The sequence below is a fragment of the Gopherus evgoodei genome, chromosome 14, assembly GCF_007399415.2.
Source record: "Gopherus evgoodei ecotype Sinaloan lineage chromosome 14, rGopEvg1_v1.p, whole genome shotgun sequence".
Lineage (NCBI taxonomy): Eukaryota > Metazoa > Chordata > Testudines > Testudinidae > Gopherus > Gopherus evgoodei.
The window spans coordinates 14978940-15006344 of NC_044335.1; the positions used below are offsets into that span (position 1 = coordinate 14978940).

General features: G+C 39.9%; 1 protein-coding gene across 1 annotated transcript in view; it reads right to left on the reverse strand.

Annotated features, from left to right (window-relative positions):
* Positions 1-19308, reverse strand: part of TSHZ2 (teashirt zinc finger homeobox 2) — a 263418-nt gene extending 244110 nt beyond the window's left edge. Inside the window, exon 1 of the mRNA XM_030533358.1 lies at positions 18755-19308. Coding sequence (XP_030389218.1) covers positions 18755-18794 — 40 coding nt within the window. The 5' untranslated portion in view covers positions 18795-19308. The remainder of the gene's footprint in view (positions 1-18754) is intronic.
* Between the last annotated feature and the right edge of the window lie 8097 nt (positions 19309-27405).

Here is a 27405-nt window from a genome sequence, read left to right on the forward strand (position 1 = left end):
CCCATATGGTAAGCTCCTTGCTTGCAACTTTGTACAGGCCTCAGCTATTATTCCAGATAGAACCAGCCCTGCTAATAAATAAAAGAAAATTACACAAAGTCTCTGAAATGCAATAATGTCTACACTTTGGCCCATTAGAAACACACAGAGATGAAATTAAATCTTGCAAAGAGTAATTCATCTCTAACTCAATCATTAAAGGATTAAGGGAAAAGCCAGAGCAGTAGTTTACTGTGCTTGCATAAACTGAATCCTCTAGTTGTATCTAGGGGCTGTGAGTTTGAAATCTCAGACCAGCCAGTGTCCATGCGGGATTAGAAATCTCTGTCATGTATGAAATGTCTGACTCTCAATGAAATTATCACTGAGGAGTGGGTTTACAAAGACACTTTCAACCTGTGTAGGAGAAGAGTAGAAAGGGGGCTGAATGCAACCATACAGTTGAGATCAAATTCAATTACAGTTGAGAAAGCTACATTTGCAGCATTCCCAAGGACCTGTTTCAACCAGTGAGCAGACTTTTAGATGAGAGAATTTACTATCTACAAACAACTATTCCTAATAGTGAAGATTGGATACTATCTGGATCAAATTTTCAAAATGGAAAGTCTGCTTACAAAAATGCAAATGCAACTACATTCCTACAGGATAAGTGTGTCCAAATTACCAAGATTATCTATGCAAATTGGGTGTGCATACCAGTGCCTTTTAGAAGCAACTAGCCATTCATACATGCATTCTCCCAATATGCACACACAAATTGTGTAACCACTTGCAAATTGTGTGTACAAAATTTCTGGCACAGACCACAGGCCTCCACTTTTTGATCTTTGTATGTCTTTACCATGCACTTTCCAAAATGGGCTGCAGGGAAAAGCAATTAAATTTAACAGAACCCAGCGTGTCTACATGAAAATATAAGTTGGAAGCCACAAATTCTCTTACATTTTATTACTTTCCCCTGTAGTTTGCAAGGTAAAGGAGCATACCAAAAATGCAGCTACTAAGCAAGGATGGCTACTAAGTGAAGGCAGCTTCTAAATAAATAAGCAGGAGGAATTAGTGGACATGGGTGAATTTCATCCTGTGGACCAAACCCCAGACTCATGTAAAACTCCCTTTAACGCCACACCTCCAAAATATACCTTCTATGGGGTAGGAAGGCAATAGCTAATCAGCACACAGCATGTAGTACAGGGAGAGGAAATTTTGAGCAAGGTTACAAAATGAATCACTATTTCTACAAAAATATATCAGCTTTACAGAGAAGAATTTGACACTGCGTAGAACTCAATTAAGTTACCACAGCTAACAAAGACACAAAGATAAATCTTGGAAAGGAAACAATGAGGAGTCCGGTGGTACCTTAAAAACTAACAGATTTATTTGGGCATAAGATTTTGTGGGTAAAAAACCCCACTTCTTCAGATGCGTGGAGTCCAAGAAGTAGGTTTTTACCCATGCAAGCTTATGCCCATATAAATCTGTTAGTCTTTAAGGTGCCACCGGACTCCTCATTGTTTTTGTGGATACAGACTAACACGGCTACCCATCTGATACTTGGACAGGAAGTTTACACCTAGACACCAAGGTGATGGGCACATTAGAAATGAGATTGATTAGCTAGATGAGCTAGACAAACAGATCTAAATGACCTCCAACATACTCATTTGTCTGCCAGTCTGGAAAGACCAGTATTCCCGGATTAAATGAGTTTTAGAAAATTGCATTTCTACTGTAAAATATACAATCCACCTTGGTATGTCAGTTTCTTGATGTTAAAGCAAACCAGATCTCAACCAAGTAGTCCCAGAATGATACATAATACTATAAGAGAAATGAAACAATATCTAAGCAGCTGATCCACTGAAAGCTTAAGTTGCTACCTTTTTACTGCAGGATATCAGTGAAGTGATGTGCCTGTACACACTTTGACACACTAATTTTTTGAGCTCAACCTCACCAGAATTCTGCACTGTCCATCTCTCACTGCTGTCTTGATACATATTTTCTTCATGATATGCTAACTATTCTATCTTTGGAGGACTGTCAACACTGTTATTGTGGGTTTATTTTTTTCTTTGTTTTTAAAGGGGAAAAAGCCAAACTATATTTGTTGGATATATATAAAAAAAGTACATCAAAAACCAAAGCAACAAGACTGATTCATGCCACAGTTTTTCCAGTCTAGGTTATAAAAATATTACCACACACACACACACACACACACACACACACACACACACACACACACACACACACACACACACACACCTTGGCATAGATTTAGCTCCATGTCTAAATTGAAAAACCATTTTTTTCAAGCAAGGCGTGCAAATGCAGGGCAAAATATAGCATAAGGGAGTTTGCAAGTGTAGGGCCAGATTCTGATCTCACTCACACTGGCACAATGCAGGAATGACTCTGTTGAAGCCAGTGGAGTTACTTTAGTGTCTCACTGAAGACAATGAGATCAGCATCTGGCCTTTAGTGAGAAGTTTTCCCATACACAATCACAATCAACCAAACACATTTGTAATACACTGCAGCTGGTGTTTCCATAATTGATAGATATATAAAGCCCGTTTTGCTAAAGTTGTACTCTTTTTTTTCTTCTTCTTCTTTGGGGACTTGTAAGAAAGCAGCTACAAAACGCTAGCTTTATAATTCAGATAATTCAGGTCCCTTTAGAGTCCCCAGCTTAAAGCAAGTGGTTACAAGTTTTAACAATGCAAAAAATTGAGCTAAAAACAAACGTTTATTTTACTTGAGACAGCAAACAGTGAATTAAAAAGTTAAATCAATGTACCATCTGAATGGGTCCTATTGTAGTAACAATTTCAAATGAAATAAGAATGTGCATATTATACACGTTTGAAAATATCTCTGTGTAACTGTTCTTTAAGTGTTCTGTCTATGAGTACTAACAGGTCACTGCACAGGAAATGCAAGAATAGGTTACATTTTAATCAGGGTATATAAAACACTCTAGAATGTTACATTGCCTTTGGGGATGTAGTGAGTAGGGGAACATTAACAAAGTCCAGGTCACCCTCCCCATTACATCACTGAAAAAATATATTAGGTTAAATTATAGGTGTCATATATTGGAATTGTAAACCTATTCCCAAATGAGGATGCTGGCTAAAATAAACTTATTTCCTTGGAGAAATTCATAATGGCTCCTCTGGTCCTATGTACCTTCTTTGCACATTTTTAATAGTAAATTTCCTTTGAAATTAAGCATTTCCCCCCAATGATAATGAAGGAGGATAAAGACAAAAGGCAACTTTTAAAATACTTCCATGGCAACAACTCCCCACACTCCCACCCTCCCCACACGCACTGAGATCACCAGCCAAAGTGTATCAAATGTGAACTTCCTTTTACTGCATAGATTATAAAAATAAAGGAAAGGGGTTGAGAGACGTTTGTGAATGATTAAGTAACACACGTCCTTTGTGTAAACGAGTGGAAACACAGATGTAGGTATCATAATATTTCACCACCACCACCACTAGTAAATATTTCCCAAAACAATTTACCCTTGTTTAACCCTATTCTCAGGATGAAAAAAATCGTCTAATAAACTGCAGAGACGGCAATGGGTTGTGTGTGTGGTTTGCATGTAGTTCAGCTGCAGATAACACTCTCAGGGATTTACTTATTTAACCCAAAGAAGTTTGGGGGCTTCACAAACTTGTAAGAACATTTAGAGGTGTTCAGTTCTGCATTCACTGATGCCAGTGGGATTTTGCTATTGGCTTCCATATAAAGAGGATGATTTTCCAAACGAAGTTTCCCATCATGCAATAAAAAGAGCATTTCTTCTCTCTCTCTCTTCCTGCCTTCCTGGAGTAAACAAAGGACCTTGTTGGTTGCAGGAGCATAACTCCTACTGAAATAATTGTAGTTTCACACATGCAAATGATGCAGTGATCAGGCCTAAGCAGTGTTACAAGCTCTGGCATGAAAACAGAACTCAGACTACCAGCCCCATTTATCTGAACAGCTATCTAGTGGTTGGATCCCTTGGCATTAGTCTTTGTATTCTCTCGCTCAGCCTCTTCTGTGTGACAGCTTCTCAACTGCCAGTATTTCCTGCTCTTTGCTCCTACCCCCTACAGTATATTAGTTAATCACTCCTCAAGGGCCTATTCCAACTATTTCCTCAACTGTGCTACCACCAGCCAGTTGACCAGACAACACTGCTTCTGACATTGATACTGCTCCACCATATTATAGCTTGCATAAAAAAATAAAATTAAAAACTGCACAGTATCTGAACTATTCAACATTTAGTTTTAATCTTCATCATTCAATATGCGGCCCAGGCCTTACTGCACACCATTCAAACCCTGCACAGAATACAGAATTATTAATTTCCTAATTGTCTTTTTCATGGTGCTCAACACTAGTAGCATTGACTGCTTCACAATCACTAGTACACCACCCCCTGTGAAGTGAGTGGTATTATCACCATTTTACAGATTGGGAACTGAGGGACAGGAAAATTAAAGCCAGAATTCTCAAGGGGGCACTACTTGGAGGGGAAAGGGATAGTTCAGTGGTTTGAGCATTGGCCTGCTAAACCCAGGGTTACAAGCTCAAGCCTTGAGGGGACCATTTAGGAATGGGGGTAAAAATCTGTCTGGGGATTGGTCCTGCTTTGAGCAGGGGGTTGGATTACATGGTCTTCTGAGGTCCCTTCCAACCCTATGATTCTATGACTTTTCGGTGCCCAGCTTGAGAAGGATAGGGCCTAATTCTTCAGCACACTTAGGTTTTTGTAGCACAGCTCCCATTGACTTCAGTTGCAGTTAGTAAGTGCTTGGCACATCTACATATCAGGTCCCACATGTTTCAAGTTGGGCACCTAGAAAATAAGGAACACACAGTGGCCTCCTGTGGAAAGTTCAGTTTAAGTGACTTGACTATATGGCAGAGGCAGGGATAGAATCCAATTCTCCAGGGTGGCATTTCACCATCTTAACTATCTCTTCTCTTTCTGCAGCCCCCTGCCTTATTCACTACACTCCTTGCAACTCTCCAACAAATATGGACAACTCTATTTCACTATCAGGGGGTAGTCTTGTTAGTCTGTATCCACAAAAACTATGAGGAGTCCGGTGGCACCTTAAAGACTAACAGATTTATTTAGACATAAGCTTTTGTGGTTAAGAAACCTACTTCTTCAGGTGCATGGCTGCTTCAGATGCTCTAAGCACTGTCCCTCCAGTGCACTATATGAAACAGGGATACAGTAACTCCTCTCTTAATGTTGTAGTTATGTTCCTGAGAAATGTAACTTTAAGCAAAACAATGTTAAGCAAATCCAATTCCCCATAGAATCAATGCAAATGGGGGGTTAGGTTCCAGAGAAATTTTTTTTTACCGGACAAAAAACTATATATTATATAGATATACACACAGTATACATTTTAAAAAACAATTTATACTGTTCGCAGCTTTGATTATTGTGAAGCTTTGTTGAGGTGGTGAAGTTAGAGGGTGGAAGAGGGAGGAATGGGGGAATGCCTTGCTGCTAAATGATGAACTAGCACTTGGCTGAGCCCTCAAGGGTTAACACACTGTTGTTAATGCAGCCTCTCACACAAGGCAGCACGAATATGAGGGAGGGGAGACAACATAGCAGACAGAGACAGACACACACCTTGTGTGTGGGAGAGAGAGAGATGCACACTGCCCCTTTAAGAGAGCTGACCCACTCTTAAATACATTCTCTTTTTAAGTGGATGAGGAAGTTCTGCCCCAAGCTCTCTCTGTCTCTCTCAGTCAGGTGTCCTCTCCCTGCTCTGTATGGAGAAGAGGTAAGCGGGGTGCAGGAGTGGAGGGAGGGGGACACCCTGACATTAGCCCTTCCCCTTCCTCCCCTGCACAGCAAGCAGGAGTCTCTGGGAGCAGCTCCAAGGCAGACGGCAGTGTGGGGAGGGACAGCTGAACTGCCGGCAGTTGATAGCCAGCTGGATCACTGCAGCACAGGGAACTTAGGGGAGCAGGGAGCTGATGGGGGGCTGCCGGTCCACCCTGGTTCCAAGCTCCCACCAGTTAGCTACAACGGGCTGCTCTTCCTGCAAGCAGTGAACAAAGCGGGCGTCTGCCAAATGATGTTAGAAGGGAGCATTGCGCAACTTTAAACGAGCATGTTCCCTAATCGATCAACAACGTAACAACGTTATTTCATAAAAAGGTTTAATAAAAAGCAAACTGAAGAAAAGATCATGGGGACTATACTGATCCCTGCACAGGGCTTCAGCAGGGTAGGAACCTTTAGATCCACAGCACAGATTGCTACCATTTGAGTTAATGGAGTAACTGGTAGTAGAAGTAGACCGTTAACCTCTATGTGAACCAAACACTAGAGGGGGATGTGGCAAATACTTTGTCAGTGGGTTGTGCAAATATTTTCTGACAGGTTATCCTGTTCCTGTTCTTCCCCCCCTCCCAATCTATTCCTGTTTCACTTTTTCCTATTCCCCCACCTGAGCCTTCCCATCTCCTCATTCTCTTGTTCACTCTTCTGCATTCCAGTGAGACTATTTCCTCCTTAACCTTATTGCCTGGGCACCAGCAGGGTGAATACTGGAAGCACAAGACAAACAGTGTCCTTGCTCTCTGCCCAGCACCTCAGCTGCCCCCATACGCAGGGAGATGTAATTGCAGGATATGTCTTGCTCAGCCCTGTCTGGAGCTTAGTGAGCACTGTGTGGGTGAAATATGCTCAGTGCAATTGTCATGGGAACTGTGTAAGGATGGAACATGCTCAGTGAAGATGGAATAGTCGGAGGATTTGTTGCCAGCTTCTAATGAATCTCTACTGAGCATGTGCAAACGGCCATTTTCAGAGGCTTATATTTGGCCAGATTTGGATGGATGGTCATGGGGACATCAAAAGGTCCTCCCTGATCTAGTGTAACCCCCTGCCAAATTTCAAGTTTCTGCTGCAGAGCATGGTGGTGCTAAAATTTTGCAACAAAATGACTGTCTGTATTTTTGTACATTGGCAAAACCACATATTTTCCCCTAACTTCATTTCAGATGTGGCTGAGCAACCGAAACAGGGTCTTACAAAGGAAAGTATTGGGCAACCTTAATTATAGGCGTCACTGCTAGCTCGCTTCTAATATACGCATCACTTCCAGCTCCGCCTATATAATCCTCCTGATATCCAGACAACTCACAGTGCCCCCAGGCCTCTATTGTTTTGCTGCTGTACCCAGTACACCTTTTTTCCTTGTAATGTCATCACACAGCCAACTTCTACAATTTCAATGGCTGCATAAGGAGGTAAAACAACTGTCAATCACACAATACTCTTTTCTCTACTTAAATGGCCTGAAAGAGAGACCACAATAAACGGAAGTCCATCCACAAATTGTTCTTTTTTAAACCTACAATATTTAGTGTATTTAAAATGTTTCAAGATGTATTTTAGCCATGCTTGAGAGATAGGCTGAGCTACCAAATTCACATCTGAGTCCCTGATTCAACCATTATACTCCGCATGTGCTTAAGCCAGGCACAAACTTGATGAACTGAGACCTGAGTTTGACTCCAGATTTCAAACCATCCCAGAGTTTGGGCTGTTGAGATTTGGGGCTCCTGGTCGATACTGAGATTGTCTTTAAGGATAGAATTAGCTTCTCGTCTGGATTTAAAACACAACTTACTTCCTTCCACACAAAACTCAGGGTCAAGGACTTGCATTCAGAAATCCTGTTCAAGCCTATCTCCAGTTATAATGCAAGTTTATTGGAAATAGTGAATATGAGTTCACTGGTTAGATGAGTTTGTTACCTTTTGACAAGAGAAAATATTTAATACCTATGTTTTTTTTCCTCTGCTCTGAATATTTGTTTAAGTGTCACAAATAATTAAATGCTTATGAGTAAGAGACATCTTTAGACATTTTGACAATACATATTAAGAGGTGCTTTAAGGGGAAATCTGCACAGTTCAGCTTGTATTTGTTGTACAATAACGATAATGTATCTTGATTACATTTGTTCCAGATTTTCAGGAGCAAAGGGAAGCATTCTGCAAATGATCTGTAAGGAACAGAATGACAGTGTCTGACATGCCCAGACATGCCAAGAAATGCATGAGCACAGATGTTTGATGAGAAAGGCTATAGCGCTATTGCTTGTGGGTGGGGCACCAGGAACCACTCCCTTCAGCCTAAAGAAGGATGGACATCAGAATAGTTACAATAATACAACAATAAATAATCATGAATTACTTCTAAGGGCTCGAACGCAAGGAGGTCAAAGCACTTTAAATATATGATATCAATATCAGAGACAAGATCCGTTAGCCAATACTATGCCCAAACTGGCATACACAGTCTAACAACCTACCACTCAGCAACAAGAGACAAACGTTTAGCTTCACCTGAAAAGATCCTCTGGAGAACTTTGATAAAGGGAAGAGCATTCCAAATCCCTGGAGCCTCAGTGAAGAAGGCCCTGCCTGGTGATCTTAGATGGAACAAACAGCCCAGCTGATCTGAGGTGCTATGAGAGTAGACAGGACAGCAGGGGTCTCTCAGGTATGGTATATTGGCCGTATATTACCTAAGATTTACTCCAAGATCTTGTCAATACAATACCTATAATTACCATTCCCAAGGAGGCCAGATAATGGGAAAATAAAGGCCAACAACCCTTAATGCACCCATAAGCTATTACTTGCCTTCATATTTCCTCCCACAGCCAATACATATATTTCATTCTAGAGAAATAACACTGCCCTCAACTTATGTTTGCTACTCCTACTGGTGCCAATGGGATCTGTGAGGAAAGATCCAATAGGAACTGCTGGTTCTCACTGCTTTGAAAATCAGGCCTCTTATTTAGATGCCTAAATAAGGATTCGTAAGCCTAACTTTAGGAACCCATTTTTGGAAATCCTCGCCTCAGCGTTTACTGCAATGAATTTCAAACTACCTCCCAGGCCAGTGTCTGAAGGGTAATGTGAATATTCTGTTACAGCTTATACTGAGTGTTACTCTCGCTCTCGGGACACCTGTGTATCATGTATTTTCATATCCCTGTCTGAACATGCTGCATTTAGCACAGGACAAAGGGGGCAGGTAACTACCCACCTTGCAACTTCTCTAATCCTGGGATTTATTTGGGATAAAAATGGGTTTGAGAGTAACTTAGAGAAGCCTACATGCTACTTTAAATTATGCTGCCTAGAACAGTCTCTGGGAGCTATCTCACTGGCTAGAGAGTGACAGAAGATATCCTGCTCTGGCCATGTTCCCTCCCTTCCTCAACTATGCCCCAGACTCACCCAGAAATGCCCCCTATCACTGGAGGTTGTGGGGAGTAAGTGGCAAAGAGCTGGCTACACCGCTTTATGCTTCCTGGAAATTCCCCTTCATTGGAGGAATCCCCAGACACCCCAGCCAGGAAGTTCCCCATCCTCTCTGCACCAACGAAGTGGTACAAAAGGGATGGAACTAAGGGCCAGGATCTGGCCCACAGCCTCCCCTTTATTTCTCTGGTGGGAGCTTGTTACGGACAATAATATAGAGCTGGGAATTAAAAAACAACGTGCCTGATATCTATTCTATCTCTGCTGCTGCCTTGCAATGTGACCTTGAGCACGGCAGCTTAAATTTGCTCATCTATAAAATGGGAATAAGACTGATCTACCTCATTAGTTTGTTCTGAGCATAAATGACATTGGTAAAATATTTTGAAATGTAGACATGAGCGATCTAAGGGCAAAGCATTCTAAGTGCTCCACTGCTTCTTCCTATTGAAGCTTGCAATTCCCATGCATATCAGTGGGAACTGTGGCAGCTAATCAAAAACACTAATGCTACTACAGATCAACAGAATTGCTTAATTTCCTCTTCTTTTCACATGTGAATGTGATGCTACTTGTACTGCAGTTATGATGTTTTTGACACAGATGAAAAATATATTTAAAAAAATTATGATTTTGCAGGCCAACATTTTAGTTAAATGAATAACCGCAAGGAGAATTTCCCAAAAAGGTGTCTGTTCAGGGTTTTTTTCCTTTGGTACTACATTTTAAATAATGTGAAGATCCAGCCCTTTTCTATGCAGTCTACTTACCCTGGAAGGTGTAGAGGAGATGAGCCAACATGCACATCTAGAATTGCAGTCTGATTTATTGTGATGGTGAGTTAAAACAAACCTAAGGTAGTTTACACTGAATTATTTACATCCCATGCCAACCCACTCACAGTAAAGTATGTTTCTTTCCCCCAACAGAACAACTTCACTCTGAGCAGAGCGTCAGTGATATAAATGGGATTGCAGCTTGCACATTCTGATGCACTGAACAAGCCCAGACTTTCATTCTTGTCCACTATAAATGAGTCTCACTAAGGCCCCAGTTTATCAGTGGATTCCAATGAATATAATTATTTTCATTAAAAACAAGCATTGCATAGTGTTTCTTTTTCAACAGAAACTGTGCACCGATCCCACATGAACAAACCAAACACTGCTGTCGGAAAGAGGCTTTGGGAATATTAAACAGCATTTTTAAAAATTTATTAAAGCAATATTGTATGAGATTTTCTATGAGTTAAAATCTGCGGGTTTTAATTTTATATTAACAGAGACAGAAAGATTTAAAAAAACAACCACCCCTTCTCCGATTATACTAGACTGGAATACAAGGCCTAGTGGGAAATCGGGCCTTTTCTCTTTTTATATACATAAAAACAAGCACAACAGGCTTTCCAATTAAATGAGTCTTTTGAGAGAGATGCAGGAAGAGCCAGAAAGCTCCTTAAAACCTTATTGCTCCTCATATTTGCCATGTGGGGATGTATGTTAAAAATTATCTGTTCTTTCCAGTACAGTGCCTTCTACCTGTAAAATGTTTTGGTCTAATTCCGTCTAATTTCAAAAGTTAGTTGAGATAAGGTTTTTGTTTTGTTTTTTCTCCATATGTTCAGCAGCTTTGCTTTTCTAAAAGCTTCGCTTACCATCGTCCTTTTGCATCATGAGTAACTTTAATGAGAAACAGTATCATTAGATAACAGTTCACGCTGACGAGGGAAAAATACAGAGAAAAGAATGAGATAGAGATATAATAGATACAATGAACAGAGATGAAGAAAGAAGACAGCATCTCATTTACATGAACACAATAAAATACAGCATGAATGTTGCAAGTTTTACCTAAGATTTTTATTTGAAGTAAAGTTGAGCTCTATTGTGTCCTTATGTCTATAGAGAACAGCTATTGGCTATTAACTTTTTGGATGTAATTGCCACTAGCAGCAATCTCCATAAAACTACAATGGAAAGCCACGGCTCAAGAACAGATTGTCTGATCCTTCAGACTAGGACTAAACTCTGCTTTGGTTACACCAGTGGTAAATCCAGAGTAACTAAGTCATCTGTCCTACATGGTGAGCTGGTGCGCAGCAAGCCAGGGTATGATCTATAGTGCAACAGTTTGCCGACCACTATCTGCTGTGTAACATGGCCTAGCTCTAGTGAAGTACTTTACTCCATCTCTATTCCTATAGACATACAGAGACAGTTCAAAGTAGGAGTCAGTTAGAAAGCATGTTGCCAACAACACAAAGTGTTCAAAATCATAAATCAGGCCTTCAAAATACATGAGACTGGCTTAAAAAGCACGAGATTTTAAAAATAATAAATTTGAGTGGTTTCTTTTTTCCTTTTGGTGTTGGAGCCTTTTGATTTCATATTTTCAAGCTTATCTCCACAATCATTAAAGCTAAAAACTTATTTTTTTTCTTTTTAAATAAACACTGAGATGCTCATGTAATCACCTGAATCCAGAAGCTGAGGATTGAAAAAACAACCATATTATGAGACTACTGTATTGTAGAAGTTTACTACTATGATTAAAATAAATTAACTTGAATGGTTTAAAAATGCCACAACTCTTGCAATTACACGCTCACAGTCGGTAGAATTTTCCATCCACATTACAGCTAAATGCCCGTGTCTCTTTTTCTCTCTGTGTGTGTGTGTGTGTGTGCACGCATGCGTGGGTGGGTGTCTGCCTGTCATACACATATGCATATATACATCTTCCAAGAGGATCTATTTCCTATAAACATAGCATGGTTCCATTTTGCTGTGGAATTTTACCAGTAACTATGATCATTACATACCTCACATTAAAAACAACCTAGAGTCTGTTGCTGTCATTGTAGCTATTGTTGTTACTTATTTTTTTCCTAGTTCATGAGTTGGGGGTGAGGGGGGGTGGAGGGAAGAAGAATAATTTCTTCTTGTGAAACAAGAACCTCTTCATTTGTCTAAATTAAACATTTAATGAAGCACTAAGATTCTAAGACCAGTTTTCCAACTTCGTTTCTTTCCTCCTGAAAAACCTCGCAAGGCAACGAATAAAAAAAAATTAGCAATAGTTAAAAACGGGATGTGTAAATCTAATGGGAAACAGTGCGCTTTTATGATGCATTTCCCCTTGAAATCTTTAAAATACACTGCTCCCTGTCTGTTCTTGGAAACCAAGGTATTTCTGAATTGCAAAAGACGTTATTACAATGTGGTCAGAAATGACAAGGAGCCAAGATCCAATAGCCTCAAGTCATGGTCACCTTAATGAGAAAAACTGATGTTAATGTCTAAACTTAAATGCAACTTTTAGGGCCCTGATTTACGAAACATTTTACATACTATTCTTTGAGAGTCTCTGCTGGAATTGAGAGATCAGATTGCAACATTATAAAGCCTGTTTAAAGGCCCAGTCAGTACCTGGTACCAGAAAAATAATATTCAATAATAAATGCAAAACAATCAAAAAATGTTTAAAGAGTGAAGATAGCAACATAAATAAAGTGCAATGATTATGCCAACTTTAGAAAACAAGAATGTAGAGCTATCAGTGCATAAATGCATAATCTGAATTTTCCCTAGATTCCAAGCGTAAATTCTACTTAAAGGCTATTGGCAGAATATGGCCCATAATTTGGACACCAACCCCCTCTTTTTTTTGACTATGTTGTTTTATTTGCAGCTAAACAGCTCAATTTTACAGTCTACAGAGAGGCAGAACTCCCAGAGAAGCAAAATCACTAGTGAGTACTGCAGGACTGGGCCCACAGTCATGCAAATTATTGTAATTAAACAGGTAATGAAAATCACTGCTGTTGCACGAATGAAATGTACGGCTTCACTGTGAGAGTAATGTGTTTTCAATTGACTCCAATATCTGACTCTGAGACAGATGAAAATGTCTCTCTGCTTGCGTGAGCACACTCTGGAGGTAAAACTTTACAAACATCTTTAAATTTTGGAAAGAGCAAAGGGAAAACAAAGGGCTATTTTAATTAAAAAAGCTAGTGGGCCCCTTTTTCTAAAGGAGTTTGGTTGAACGTGGCATTCGCATGTCTCAATATCTGCAGTACAATCGGATAGATATTAAATAGAGAGTATTTATTTGCATCATTTTACTTTAGCTTTACTAATAATACATCATCCATTAGAACAACCAGGCCTCATTCTGCCACTCCCCCTGCTCCCAAGTAGCCAACAAGATTTTTTTTTTTTTTTTTACATTTGAGCTCTTAAGGTCAGTACAATAGCTTAACACAATAGGTGTTTAGCATCTGGTTCCAACTGTAATTGATAGAGTATGGTTCTCTTCCCTTTGCTGCTGCTGCTGCTGCTGCTAAGTTGGGAGCTGCAGCCACAGCAACTGACAGCATTGAGGGGTAGTTTGCAGGGGTAGGGGGAGGAGTCTGCACTTGCTCTTTGGAGTGTTGTGCTCTTTGGATGTGAAGTAGAGCAGTGGGCAGGGGGGGGGAAGAATCACAGCAACTCTATGGTGGTGAACTGGCACCCCAGGGACTTGGTCTATGGAACCAGTTATCTGAGATTGGTACTTCTAATGGGAAACTGAGTCAGAAGGGAAACGCAATGGGAGGAAGTGGCAAAATCATGCTGGTTTTAATTATAGGCCTTGAGATTACAGGGCATGGAAGAGTAGAACCAGTTAGACAAAATAATTTTGTTTTAAATAAATATTTTTAAAAAAAAGTATTTTAAAAGTACAGATCCCAATTACTGATGGAATTGTCTTTTAGATTACGAGGGCAGTGTCTGAACTCCTTGTCAGTTCTAATCTTTCTCTGGGGGCCAATGAATTGTGTCCTGATATGGCAGATTAAAAATGAAATCAATGAACAACTGAAAAAAAATGAACTTTTGAGTCAGACTCATAGACTCATGGACTTTAAGGCCAGAAGGGACTATCGTGATCATCTAGCACACTGCAGGCCAAAGAACCTCACTCACCGACTCCTGTTTCATTCAGTCCTGGGTTTTAACGTGGAGTGTGGGGATGTGAGGGAAGGAATCACTTAGCAGCTCAATTCCAAAACAGAGTTCAGACGGCAGCTAATTTGGTGGCTGGGTAGCTGAGGAAATACATATTCTGGAAACCATTTAATTAATCAGAATGGTGAAGCCTCCTCTTGTTTGTGAACATCTTTGCTTTTTTTGTCATCTGTCAGTGTCATAATGTGCAGAGTAACTGAAGGGCTCTTTCGGAGGCATGAGATATTTAGAGGTTTTGATGTGCACTTGCTTTTCTGGAAGATGTTAAAAGGAAAGCGACTCTGCCATTCCCACAGTTCCATTCAGTCCCATTTGCTTGAACCTGCTTCTATTAGCTGCTTAATAAAGGATAAATGTAACATTAAAAATAAAATAACCCTGCTGGGTTACAGGTACATATTTCTTGAGAATCAGATCTAACATGTTATCTAGTTTAACCCACTGAAGAGTGCAGGGTTTCCCCTGCTGAATACATTTCTATTTAAATAACTCGTTCTATTAAGGTGCAAATTGCAACTTTTAAGTAATGATTGCTAACTGTCTTATGTTTGTTGCCACACAAGGACTTTCACGAAAACAAAATCTGCATTATTCATCTCCAGCTTTGATAAACAAAATAAATGTGGCTGGGAGCTGTTTCTGCTGTACTTTTCAGAAGCTTTGGTTCTCAGATAGCCTATCAGAGCCAACAGAAAGAGAATAAAAGAAAGAATGACAACATTTCAGCACAAAAAGATGGTAAGTCCAAATTCTTCTTCACTAGCACTAAGCAGCGAACTAGAAATTCATGATCACAAAATAAAATATGAACATTTAAAGAAGCTGCAGGGGGAAATCAGAGTACAATCCAGTAAGAAATTGTGTTTGAAAGCTATTTCGTATCCATAGGAATAAAAACAGCATCAAAATGGTAGTTCTAGTTTGCTCCCACCCTTTTACCCCTCTGTTGTCTACTGTCATTGGTGCAGAATCACTACCCAGGTTCTGCCCCAGAGGTGGCTGCATTTCAGTGATGGGTGAAGTACATTCAAGGCCTGATTCTTCTCTAACTCATGAGAGTTCTACACCATTGCAACTCCATTCACGTCAGTAGAGTTATTAATGATTTACAGTGGTGTGAGAGGAGAATTGGGCCCATTATCTGTAACGCCTTTTGGGATCTAACTGGGATAAAAAGTACAATACAAACATAATATATAATTGTAAATAAAAATATGACATAATATTGGGTAGTGGTATAAAGAAATTTAAACATCTGCTTTAAGAGAGATCCAACTCATAATGAAAAAGAATGATGCTTTTGAAAAAAGAGTCCGCTATAGAAAGATCATAGTTCCTTTGTTGATGTGAAATAAAGTATTTTTAAAACCATAAATTGAGACCAAAAAGACCTAATAATCAAACATAAATAGTATCCCATTTATCTAATTACAATAACTTGTTTCATTACAACACTGTAATATATTTCTTAGGAACACAGGGTTCAGAATTAATAATAGAAAAGGACAAAATTGCCATGTATATTTCTCTAGATAGATTTTCATCTAGCAGCAGGACTTCAGTTCTGATTCACTTGCTTGTTCTCTCTAACCTTTACATTATTCATTAATCAAACTAGAAACCTGCTTTCAAAGTCAGTGCATGGTAGTAATTATTTACAGTTGTGCATAGTATTTAATTTTAAGCAATGACAAAAGCAGACATGTCCAGAATCATAAGGCTTATCATTTTTCTTCCCTGGGAGATTAACTACCTAAAGAAGCTAGAAGTTGCAAACTTTTCTTCAACATCTCTACCACCACCAAGACAAAATAAGTGCAGCCAATGCCCTTGAACTTGTGGAAGGTACAAAAGATAAAATGTGAAAATTAAAAAATATACATTGTTTTAAATCAGAGACGTAAGAAAGGAACATTGGCATCTGCCTTGATGAGCGATTCGTTTTCTGTTGCACATCCTGTCTAGTGTCACTTTGTTTGTTTTACCAGATGAAACAGAACGTCAATTTCATGAAAATGAAAGTTAGTTTTGAGAACTATATACAACAGGCAAGGGTGCTCTTCGAAATCACACATACACACACAAACGCTCATTCAAAGCAGGAGAACTATAGTAAGTATAAAAACCTGCCATGTTGGGTGCAACTGGATTATCATTAAATGTCCAGTATTTTGCACATCTGAAACAACATTGATCTGAGGACAAATATCATCAAAGAAGTGCAACTCTGAGAACCAGTGCACTTTTTGCAATAAGATTACTGAATGAGACATGCTCTAGTTATTATGATAATTAAAATTATTACCTTATTACCTACAAGAATAATAATAAATAAAATAATAATAATAGTAATGAAGTTATTTTCAGGGTAACAGTATATCTTGCTGGGTCTCCACCAGGGAAATCTTGGTAGATGACAACATGGACATTATCTATAATGATTTACTTACTCTAAAGTGTCTGTTTCCATAAACCAACAAAGCTACCTCTCCGCCAACATGCTTGTATTGTACACGTACTCTGACCTGAAATTCTACTTTGAACACAAAATGAAATGAAGACTCACAACACTAACAAAAGAAAAAGGAAACAATTCTAACATTGAGATCATCAGCGGATGTGGGGGGAGGAGGAGGGTGATGGGAGGAAGCTATCCTACAAGCTAAACATGTAGTGCCTCATCCAGTGCTAGATGCTTTCTTTAAGAATAAAAACAATAATAATGAATGGGCACAAAAAGTTCTTTCTAATAGATATGTTCCTGTATTAACTACCTTTTTGTAGTTAAAGGGGATCTCTCCTTGTCAGGTAAATATACTGACCTTCTGCTTAGGTGCATGGGTATGCCCAGAAGACTTTGCCTAAATAGTAGTGTCCTAAATCGGTGTAAATGAAGCAGAATGTAAGATCTGTGATGAGTTTATACAAGTTTCCTATGTTCCAGGACTCCAAAATTAATATTTACCTTTAAATAAGCCCCAAATGCTACTTTTCAAAGTCTATTCAAGTGTGTCACTAAACTTGCCCATACATTTTGTCTTTAGATATAATAATATACTAAGTCTAGGGGTATTCAAAGTGTGGGTGTGTGGAGGGGAGAATTAGCTGACGATCCCTAACTCATAAACAAAACAAAACTTAGCTTTCCTTTAAAGCACTAATCCAGCTAAAGACGGGACATACACACACAGAAACATAAAAAATCAAACAAGATAATAATTGTGCATTTCTGGCTAAGAGAATCTAGAGGGCAAGACTTACGTCACTGGCACTTGGGTTACCATGGTGAGTGATTTATTGATATGTATCAAGAATGAATAGATCAAAGGCAGCAAGATGACAGGTGATCAATCAAATGTCAAATCAAAGCTGGCAATCAACTGGAAAGCTGATTTTTCAGTGGGTGGGTCTGGCAGAAGAAAAATGAACTTCCATATTGCACTTCCCAGAAACAAAGCCCCAGAACACAATTTAAATAATATAAAGCAATTAAGCAGCCTAAAAGAAAACTCTTTGTAGCGCTTTACCGTACTGGCCCATTGGTCTGTTTCTTTTTCCTGACTTGAAAAATTAAAAAAAACAAACCCCAACAAGTCTCTCCATAAATAACAGAACCAAAACACTTCCAAAGTTGCAAACTATTTTCCTCTTTACAAAATATTTGCAAACCCCACTTGGCATTTGCGAATGTGGAACCTCGGGGGCAACACAAAAGAGGAATTTGATTTGAAAATGTGGATTGTCTTCTAACAGTCAGAATGTTTAATTTTATTTCCTGTTGCAGTTTTCACCACCGATGATCAAAGGCTGAACTTCACCACCGGGTTCATCAACAGAGACAGTCCCTGTACTATTTCAGGCGCGCGCGCGCGCACACACACACAAGTCCAGAATTGCACCAGAACCAAAGCGAAACACAATATTTTAAAAATACCGAACCACTTTATGGAACGTGCATTTAAAAACAAAACCACCATCAAAAAAGAAAAGGCGAATAAGGAAGCAATGCAAGAACCATCAAAGGAGGGGGCGAGTGGGTAGGAGGGAGAAGGGAAATCGAGTAGAAGAAAGTTGGGGTGGGGGGAAGTTTAACAAGGAAAGGATTACAGCTAAAGAACACGAGTTGGAGTGGAGATGAGAGAAAAAGAAGAGGGCTCAATAGACACAGGCGGGTGGAGGGGAACCTCACACGGATCGTCAATTTCAGAGTAAAGATCTTCCTGGCAATAAGGAAAGAAACTGATTCAATATTGTTAGAGTTACGAAGGGGAGAAGGCGGGGGGCAGATCCAGCTCAGAAAATCAAGGGTGACCCTAAATGATGATAATAAAAAAGAGGAGGTTAGGATTCAAAGAAGTGAAGAGACACAGAGGCTGTGTAAGTGGATGGTTTCTCCTTACCTGCAGCCCGCTTGGGTGCCTGCTGTTTCCTCCTTGGCATCGCTCTACTTTCTCCAATCTCACTTCTGTCCCCAGATCCAAGAACCCTGGGAAGCTCGTGTGTCTTGTTTCTCTGGCTTTCTCTGGCTCTCTCTCAGCTGGTTCCCCCAACACCCCGTCCAGCCAAGCCTCCCCCCCACCTTTGCACTTAACTGATAGGAACCCGTTTGGTTTTTATTTTATTTTACAGAGATCTAGGTTATTATTATTTAACTGTTGCAACACTTGCTTTGCTTTGAGTCAAACATCCAAGATCAGGAGCAAATGAAAGAAACCCACAGTGCCAGAAAATAGTAATAAATAAATAACAAAATAGACATGTATATATTAAAAAGGCAGCTCTGGAAAGATTGTGGGGCTTGCTGCTTCCTCCCTTTCCTCTCCTTTCCTCCTCCTCCTCCTCCTGGTAGATCTGTATGGCGGATTGGTGTGTGTGTGTGTGCAGAAAGCTGCAGGTTTGTTGCTGTCAGATGCCAGGCTGTGAGTGATATGGAAGAGGACAGAGAGGCTTTGGATGGAAGGAAATCTGGTATTCACACACATACACACACACACACATACACATACACAGGCAGGGCGAGGCGATGCCAGCAAACATCGATCCACTGAGCAAACTGAACATTAACAAACTCCTCCTCCGCGATCTGATGACAGGATGAAATTTACTCCAAGCAGACAGAAGGCAGTCAGTTTATTAAAGAGACAGGGCTTGCTGATCCCAAGCAAAAAAGAAACTTATGCACAGAGACGCCGATAAACCCAACCCCTGGAGCTCCTGAGTGCCAGCATACCAGTACCCACCTCCCCTAAAGTTTTCCACACTTGTTCATGCCCAAGTAAGTTTCTGATCGGTGAAGTTTCTGACCCCTGCTCGTTTCTGATCAGGGCACTTTCAGAGGCTCCCTGCTTTTCTGTAGTCTTGTAGTAAACCTCTCGCTTTGATTATTTGGAAGCCCTGTCATTTCCTCTTTAGACCTTCCCCCCTTTTTTAGGAAGGAGGACACATGATAAAGTTCTCTCTTTAGTCCCACTTTTGAAACTACGTTGCTGACAAGTCCCCAATGACAACTGACTTGCTACAGTGGTAGGTGCAGGCGACAGCTGTAACAAACTCTGTGAAGCTTTGTTCCTTTTCTCTGCCCCTAGACCACCCTCTCCCTCTGGAAAGTCTTTTGTGTGAAGAAAGCTGTGTAAAAAGTAAACTGTGTCACACATTGATATATTGGCAATTAGATTAATGGGGAACTCCTGGCATTAGAAGAACCACCAGCCTGGGACCTTTAGAAGAGGTGACATTTAGCTATATTGGGAAAATGACATAAGAATAAAGTATTAAACAAAACATTATGCAGCATTTTCCAGCATCCTGCACCTTTAAGTAGTCATTTACACTAGTGGTTCTCAACCAAGGGTACACGTACCACTGGGGGTACACAGAGGTCTTCCAGGGGGTACATCAACTCATCTAGATATTTGCCTAGCTTTACAATAGGCTACATAAAAAGCACTAGCGAAGTCAGCACAAACTAAAATTTCATACAGATACAGGGCCGGCTCTAGCCATTTCGCCGCCCCAAGCACAGCAGCACGCTGCAGGGAGCGCTCTGCCGCTCACCGGTCCCACGGCTCCGGTGGACCTCCCGCAGGAGTGCCTGTGGATGCTCCACTGGAGCCACAGGACCAGTGGACCCTCCGCAGACACGCCTGCAGGAGGTCCACCAGAGCCGCCTGCCGCCCTCCCGGCAAGCGGTAGAGCGCCCCCCGCGGCATGCCGCCCCAAGCACGCGCTTGGCGTGCTGGGGCCTGGAGCCAGCCCTGTACAGATAAAATGAGAAAGTGAGCAATTCCAGTAATAATGTGCTGTGACACTTTTATATTTTTATGTCTGATTTTGTAAGCAACTAGTTTTTAAGTGAGGTGAAACTTGGGGTACACAAGACAAATCAGAATCCTGAAAGGAGGACAGAAGTCTAGCAAGGTCGAAAAACACTGGTCTAAACTAGTGTAAAGTGTGTGTAAAACTCCACCCAGATCAGTGTGGTAGTGGGGGTGTACCAAGTCAGAATATTAGGTGGGTGTGCTCCCGGAATACAAGAATGGGTATAAATGCCTACACAAGATGCAAGACAGTGAAAAATTAAGGCGTTTAATAAGTGTTATATTCTTACATTAGTTTCCAATGACTCTTTTAAAGCTAACAAGCGCAACAGTAACAATAATAATTAGAGACAGACCCAGGACTCATTGTTCAGATTCAGATATAAACTTTCCAAAAGTTCAGGAGTGGTCCAGGGTTTTATTTTGAGTCCATTTCTAATAACAATGATAATTAATAAAAATAACAAGTACGTACCAAAAAAAGCTGTGATCCTAAAAACCAAGTTCCTATTTTTCTGTAGTACTGGATAGCCCAGCACTATTCTAATTTGCTCTCTTTATTCTGGGTTTGTGGATCCTGTAATCTTTCCCCAACCAACATTCCCCCCTCCCCCCGCCGCCATCCTCACAATTTGTGTGTATATCACTGCCTGCTCTTGTTAGACAACTTCCAAACCATGGTCAGGGTGGGGATTGAAGGGCACTGAAGAATTTCAAACAATGAATCTGATACATGAAAGCATGTCTGGTTTATTCATGTCACATTGTCTCTTTTATAATAGCCATTGTTAACACCATGCAGTCTTTAAAAATGGTTTAGGACACAGAGGATAGATTCTTATTCTTTTAACAGTAATTCTTATAAGTGGATTTCACTGTAGTTTAATACCTATATTTTATCATGGGGCATATCAATAATAGGGGTTTTGTTTGTTTGTATTTTCGCCTTGATTTCTATATGCTCCAACACAGATCATTAATATCCCACAGAAACTAATCTCTTACTTTAGGATCCTTTAAGCTGCATTACTATTGGTTGCTCAGTTATAACTAGTTTTCAGTGGACACTGGAAATGCCAGCCCTGCTGTTCAGGAAGGTAATGAGTTTCCTAAAGGAAAGCCCGGAAACAACCTCTGTAGTTAGTGACCAAATATGATTTTATGTCTATGAAAATGTCCCCTTAATTTCATTTGCCACTGTCCCCCTTAATGCTCTGGAAAGCTTTTTATTAGCAGTTTAAAATATTTGTGTTACAAATAAATGCATAATTTAAACAATTAACAAACTTAGAGCTACTGTAATGTGCTAATTTTTCTGCTTCCCTGTAGAACAACTCTTTCATAACTGAAATGCTAGGAAAGCAGCACTCATGCCCCGTGGCCAGTCAGTCAAAATATTACTTACCTCTAAGATAATGGGCCTGATTCTCCGGGCTGCCTTATATCTTGCCTAGCCTCGTACATCTGTGCTCAGTCAGTGCACTATGCTGTCATATGTGTGAATGGCTTGGGTGAGTCTGCATTCCCTTTGCACCCGTGTAAATGCAGGATGGAGAATCCAACATGCAGCTATAGTTTTATTATCCCTTGAAGATGGGTCTCACATTATATTACTCATAGGCGGAGGCACTGAAAGTTATTCTACTGGTTCAAGCAGTGGAATCTGTCTCAGGGAACCAGGATTCTGTTTTCACCATTTGTGCCCTTGAGCACTTAAAGTTTTGTGCCTCAGTTCCACATCTGTGAGTTCTTATCACCCCTTTCTAGCCCCATCTTCTCCTGGTCATGCATCTGAGATGAAAGATATTACATATCTGATCAGAGTATTTTGCTTACTTCTCCTGTGTCTCTTTAAAGGAATATTGTCTTAAAAGCTTTTTAACAGCAAGTCATTGTTTACTGCCTATTTTGTCTTTTCTTTTCATTTTGATTAGCAATATTTGGGGGAAGAATCCACTCTATTTTGAATTTCTCTCTACCCAGGGTCGACTGCTTATGTAGTAGTTTAAAAGGCACAAACATGAGGTTTAACTAGAGAAATAATTTGCTGTAGTTTTGGATCAGCAAGTAGAGGCTATTCTCCACAGGCAATGGCTTACATCCAAGTACTGCAAACTGGGTATGGTATTTGCATCTGCAGTGACTTTTTTTAGGTCACAATATGTAAGATGAGAAAGTCACTGTTTTAAATGGTTACTCCCTAGGGAAAGGGAAATTGAGAAGATGGACTTCTGAGCACAGGACTAGTGAGATGGCACCTTATCCTCAGTGATAAATGGGAGCATTAACAAGGCTTGGTTGAGAGGAAACCTACAGATTTATGGCTTCCTGTCTCCACCAGCAGATGTCATTATGGCTGACAGAACAGAATGCCTTTCAAGAGGGAACTGGGATGGGATTATGAAGAAGAGGAAAAAAGCAAGCAAAATCTGGTGTCCATTTTTATACACTGGTCAGAATCCGTTTATAATTTTGAATAGACCTGACACTGCGTAGCATCTGTGGACTCACTCCTTCTGTTGTTTATAACTAAGTTGGAGAAGGTCATTTAGCATCTCTCTCAGCACAGAAAGAAACCATAATATTTGCTAAAAGCATTTTTGCACACTTAGCAATGAAAGTTAGGAGAATAAAATGAACAGATAGCACCGGATGCTATCTTGGCTTATCTGATGGAATAGTTTTAATGGGTGTTTAATGTTTACCTTGGAAATGTGGCAATTGATTCTGAAGCACTATTGAATTTTATCTATTTTTATTACATTACAGAATAATATTTCTCTTTCCTATACTGGCAAAATGTTATGACCAGTTATGGCAGTAGCAGTTATGCATGCTCAAAGAAAAATAATCAAACTTCATGCTTCAGGGCATAACATGAATCCCTAAAGGGGTCAGGCAGAATTTTTCTTTCCTAACTTATGGTGATATACAACCAACTGGATCTACTATTGGAGGTTTCCCCCTTCTTTTGTTGCATACAGCTTTGACAGAAGAGTAGTCTGTTCTGGGACGGCAAATTCTGTGTTCCTAAGATGTCCTTCTGTTATACTGAGATTTTGGCCTGATTTCTCAAAAGAATGCATACAACTGCACAACTCATTTGTGCATAATAGTGGTAATTGCGCATGGAAAGACCAGTTACAGGTCTACATGGGTCATTTTCAGATGCAAATTAAAAGCCACAATGTGGCACCCTTGCTCATCTGAGATAGTGGCTTAAATCATATGTACTCACACTGATGTCAGTGGGAATACTTAATAAGTAGCACCTTACTCTTTGTGAGTAAGGGTATCACAATCTGGTCCTATCACAGTGCTGGGTGCAGTGGGTGGTAACTACATATACATTTTTCCAGTCTGGAAGGCTTCTATACACACTTACATAACCCATCCTGACTGACCTTCATTCAGTTCCTGAAGGCCCACATAGGACTGACTCCTGGCAGATGGACATGGGTGGAGTGATTGTGACTCCATGGACACCACACAATGAGGGAAGCATTTCAGTTGGACTCAAAGAAATGTCACTAGATCTTTGCTTACATGCATCCCATAGTCCAGAAGACACATTTAAGGGAAGCAGATGGACAGTTGCCTCTATTACTACCCTAGGCTGGAATAGCAGCCTTAGTGGTAAATTCCATTCCCTTCCTTCCAGGTAGTTGCCTGCACAAACCTCAATTGCACCAGCATTGTGTGGGCATAGGCAACTTTCACTCTGTGGGATGAGATCCTGATGCTGCTAATAATTTATGCCTATGGTAACAGCAGGCAGCATTTCCAAAGCCCTTTGCCACCTAATCTTTACCTGAAGGATTTGCCCTTTGGTTGCAAAGAAGGCATTTCAGTTTGAACTTTAATCTAACTGCAAAAGGAATCTTTTTCATGTCAAAGTAATGAGAATTTAAAACAGTGATTAGCACGGCTCTAGCTGCAGCTACCTCCTTCAGCCCTTGCATCTGTGGTTTTATCTTCCATTACAATATCATCAGCTAAAGTATCACTCAAGACTATACATAAGGGTCACCATGTATTTTTTTTACTATCACACACCTTTTACTGCATTTATAATTCAGCCTCAAAAATGTGCTCCAAGCTGAAACTTGACTTGGAAGAACTCAGTTTAGGGTAAGATTTTGCTTGTTTTAAATTGCACAAATATCTTTTAAAAACATGTCAGAAATAGAGAGATAAGGTGGGTAAGGTAATATCTATTACTGGCCCAACAAGCTTTCAAGCTTACACAGAGTTCTTCTTCAGGATCTACATGAGCTTGAAAGCTTGTCTGTCTTCTGTTGGACTGAAGTTGGTCCAATAAAAGATATTACCTCACCCATCTTATCTCTCCAATGTCCTGGGACCAACACAGCTACAACACTGCAAACAACTTCTGAAATAAGTATTGCCACATTTTAACATCTCTCAATCATATTGACATATCCTGTATTAATTGGTCTGATCTCTTTTTTCTCTGTCTGAAGTACAGCCTGTTCTAAAACCACCCGATGTTCTGATTCAGCGAACTTTGGATCAAGCCCTTATACTACATGCTCATTTGGGTAAAGACGTCATCTCATTTGTCAGCAAAATGCCAAGAACATTGTTGGTATCATCTAAATAATAACGATTAATTAAAACTGTCTGCTAAATGGTTCCCCTCCCACTTAAATGTGTTTTGCTGAAAACAATATTTTTCATTTTCATCAAAAAACTGAAAACTGTATTTTTGAGGAGATTTTGACAAAAACAAAAACAAAATAACTGAACAAGTGTATGTCTTTCATAATTTTCTGTTTTAAGAAAAAAAGTCATTTTCCATTAAAAACAACAACTTTTTGATGGAATATTTTTGATCACCTTTATGTTTAACATATTAATAAAAGCAATATCAATATCAGTTGATTATCAGCAACATTACAGGAGTTGCTGAAAACCCACCCTCCAATCCCCTAACCAGTAAGTGGTTTGATGATGACACATGTTTCTTCACCAATAACACCAGAAAGCATCACAGCACACAATATTTAGAGGGTCTAAATGAAAGTTTCTGAAGAAAGGAATTCCAGGATGACTGTGCCAGTGAATCTCTCACTCCATCCTAAACTTATTCTGTTGTTCCTACTAGCTACAGTACATAACACTAACCCACCATTTGGAAACTCTCTGTGATACCTACAGCAGGTGTAAAAAAGTGCACAAAAGAACTAATCAACCACAGCCAGAAGGGACTGGCGAGAACCTGAAGCAAACAAATGCTACTGGTGATGGTAACCTTGTGCTTGAAGGCCCATCTACAGAAGGCTCCATACATGTGATTCGTCCATGGTCATAGTGCCTCTGAGACACATGTTCCCCTGGACCAGTCTGAGGTCCACAGGCTGTGAGTACCTTGAGCCAGACTGATCTCTGGTGCAACTCCATCAATGTGACTAGAGTTACACCAAGGATGAATCTGGCCTTTTGTTCCTAAAAGTCATATTTAGTGAGAGAATCCTGTGTCCATAAGCTGTCCACAGTCCTGCTTGTGAGCCTGTCCATAGCCAGAGGAGTGAGGTTGCATCTCCTCAGAAAGGCAACAAAGGAGAAAAAAAGAAACAGTTTTCCCACAGAGAGCACGACACTTACTCTCTTACAGAGGCCAAACAGCTGGATGCGCTGAACAGCCACGTGGGAGCAGAAGATGTGAGGCCACTTACAAGGACCAGTAATTGTGTTACTAGGGACTCTTTGCTAATGTATTTTTCCCATTCGATCAAAGATTGAAAGGGCCATCCAAAAAAGAGAAAGCCAATAAACTGGGAAAATATATTACGGAGTTGATGAAACCAGATAAACATCTGCAAGAGACTATGAACTGGGTGGAATAAATGTCACCCAGCTGCTAGTCCTGAACATAATGCAGAGCTAAGGTATAGATTTTCAGGGCAGAAATTACTTATAAAAATAGCTCTAACACTGCTGATGTGGAAAAGTAAGCAAATCCTCCTAGCTATCAGAGTAATTTAACTATAAAGCACAGAATCACCATGGTACTGGGACATATACTATCCATTACAGCATAAATGAATTGTTCTTGTGCAGGGTAAGCCTCTTCTTTCTTTTATTGCTATTATTATTTATTATTACTATTATTTATAGTTAGAGTAGATAATTATACTGGCTATTGGAATTATTTATATGTGAGAGGTTTTTGGCTAAAATTATGTTGTTCCTCTCTAATGCATTTAATATCCTATGATAATGGTTGTAAGAAAGGTGAGCTGCTAAATACTCTAAGAATCTGAAATTTGCAACTTTGCCATACCATGTCACCCACTGAGCCACGAGATTTCTTGTTTTTTAATATGTCAAGAAAAGATATATGGACAAGTACAGTTTACACATACAAAGCACATAAGGTAAGTAAACAACACAGAGAAACCTTATCTGAAATACTAATGCCCTCAAAAGGAAAAAACATTTAATGTGATTTTAATTGAAATGTAACTTTTTTGAAAATCTATTGTTGTAGCAAGAGACAAAGTCTGTTTTAAATAAGGGAACAGCAATAATCTCTTTTTAGACATTCTTCTCTAGCAAGAAGCTTCAGGGACTTTTCGCGGAGAGGTGGAGTGGACAAGGACCACTTTCTTTGAAGGAAATGTTTTCATTCTATGGCAGAACAAACCTTTGGCAAAATTCTGCCCCTGGATAACGCCGCTGAATTCAATAGAAACAACTGCACTTCTAGA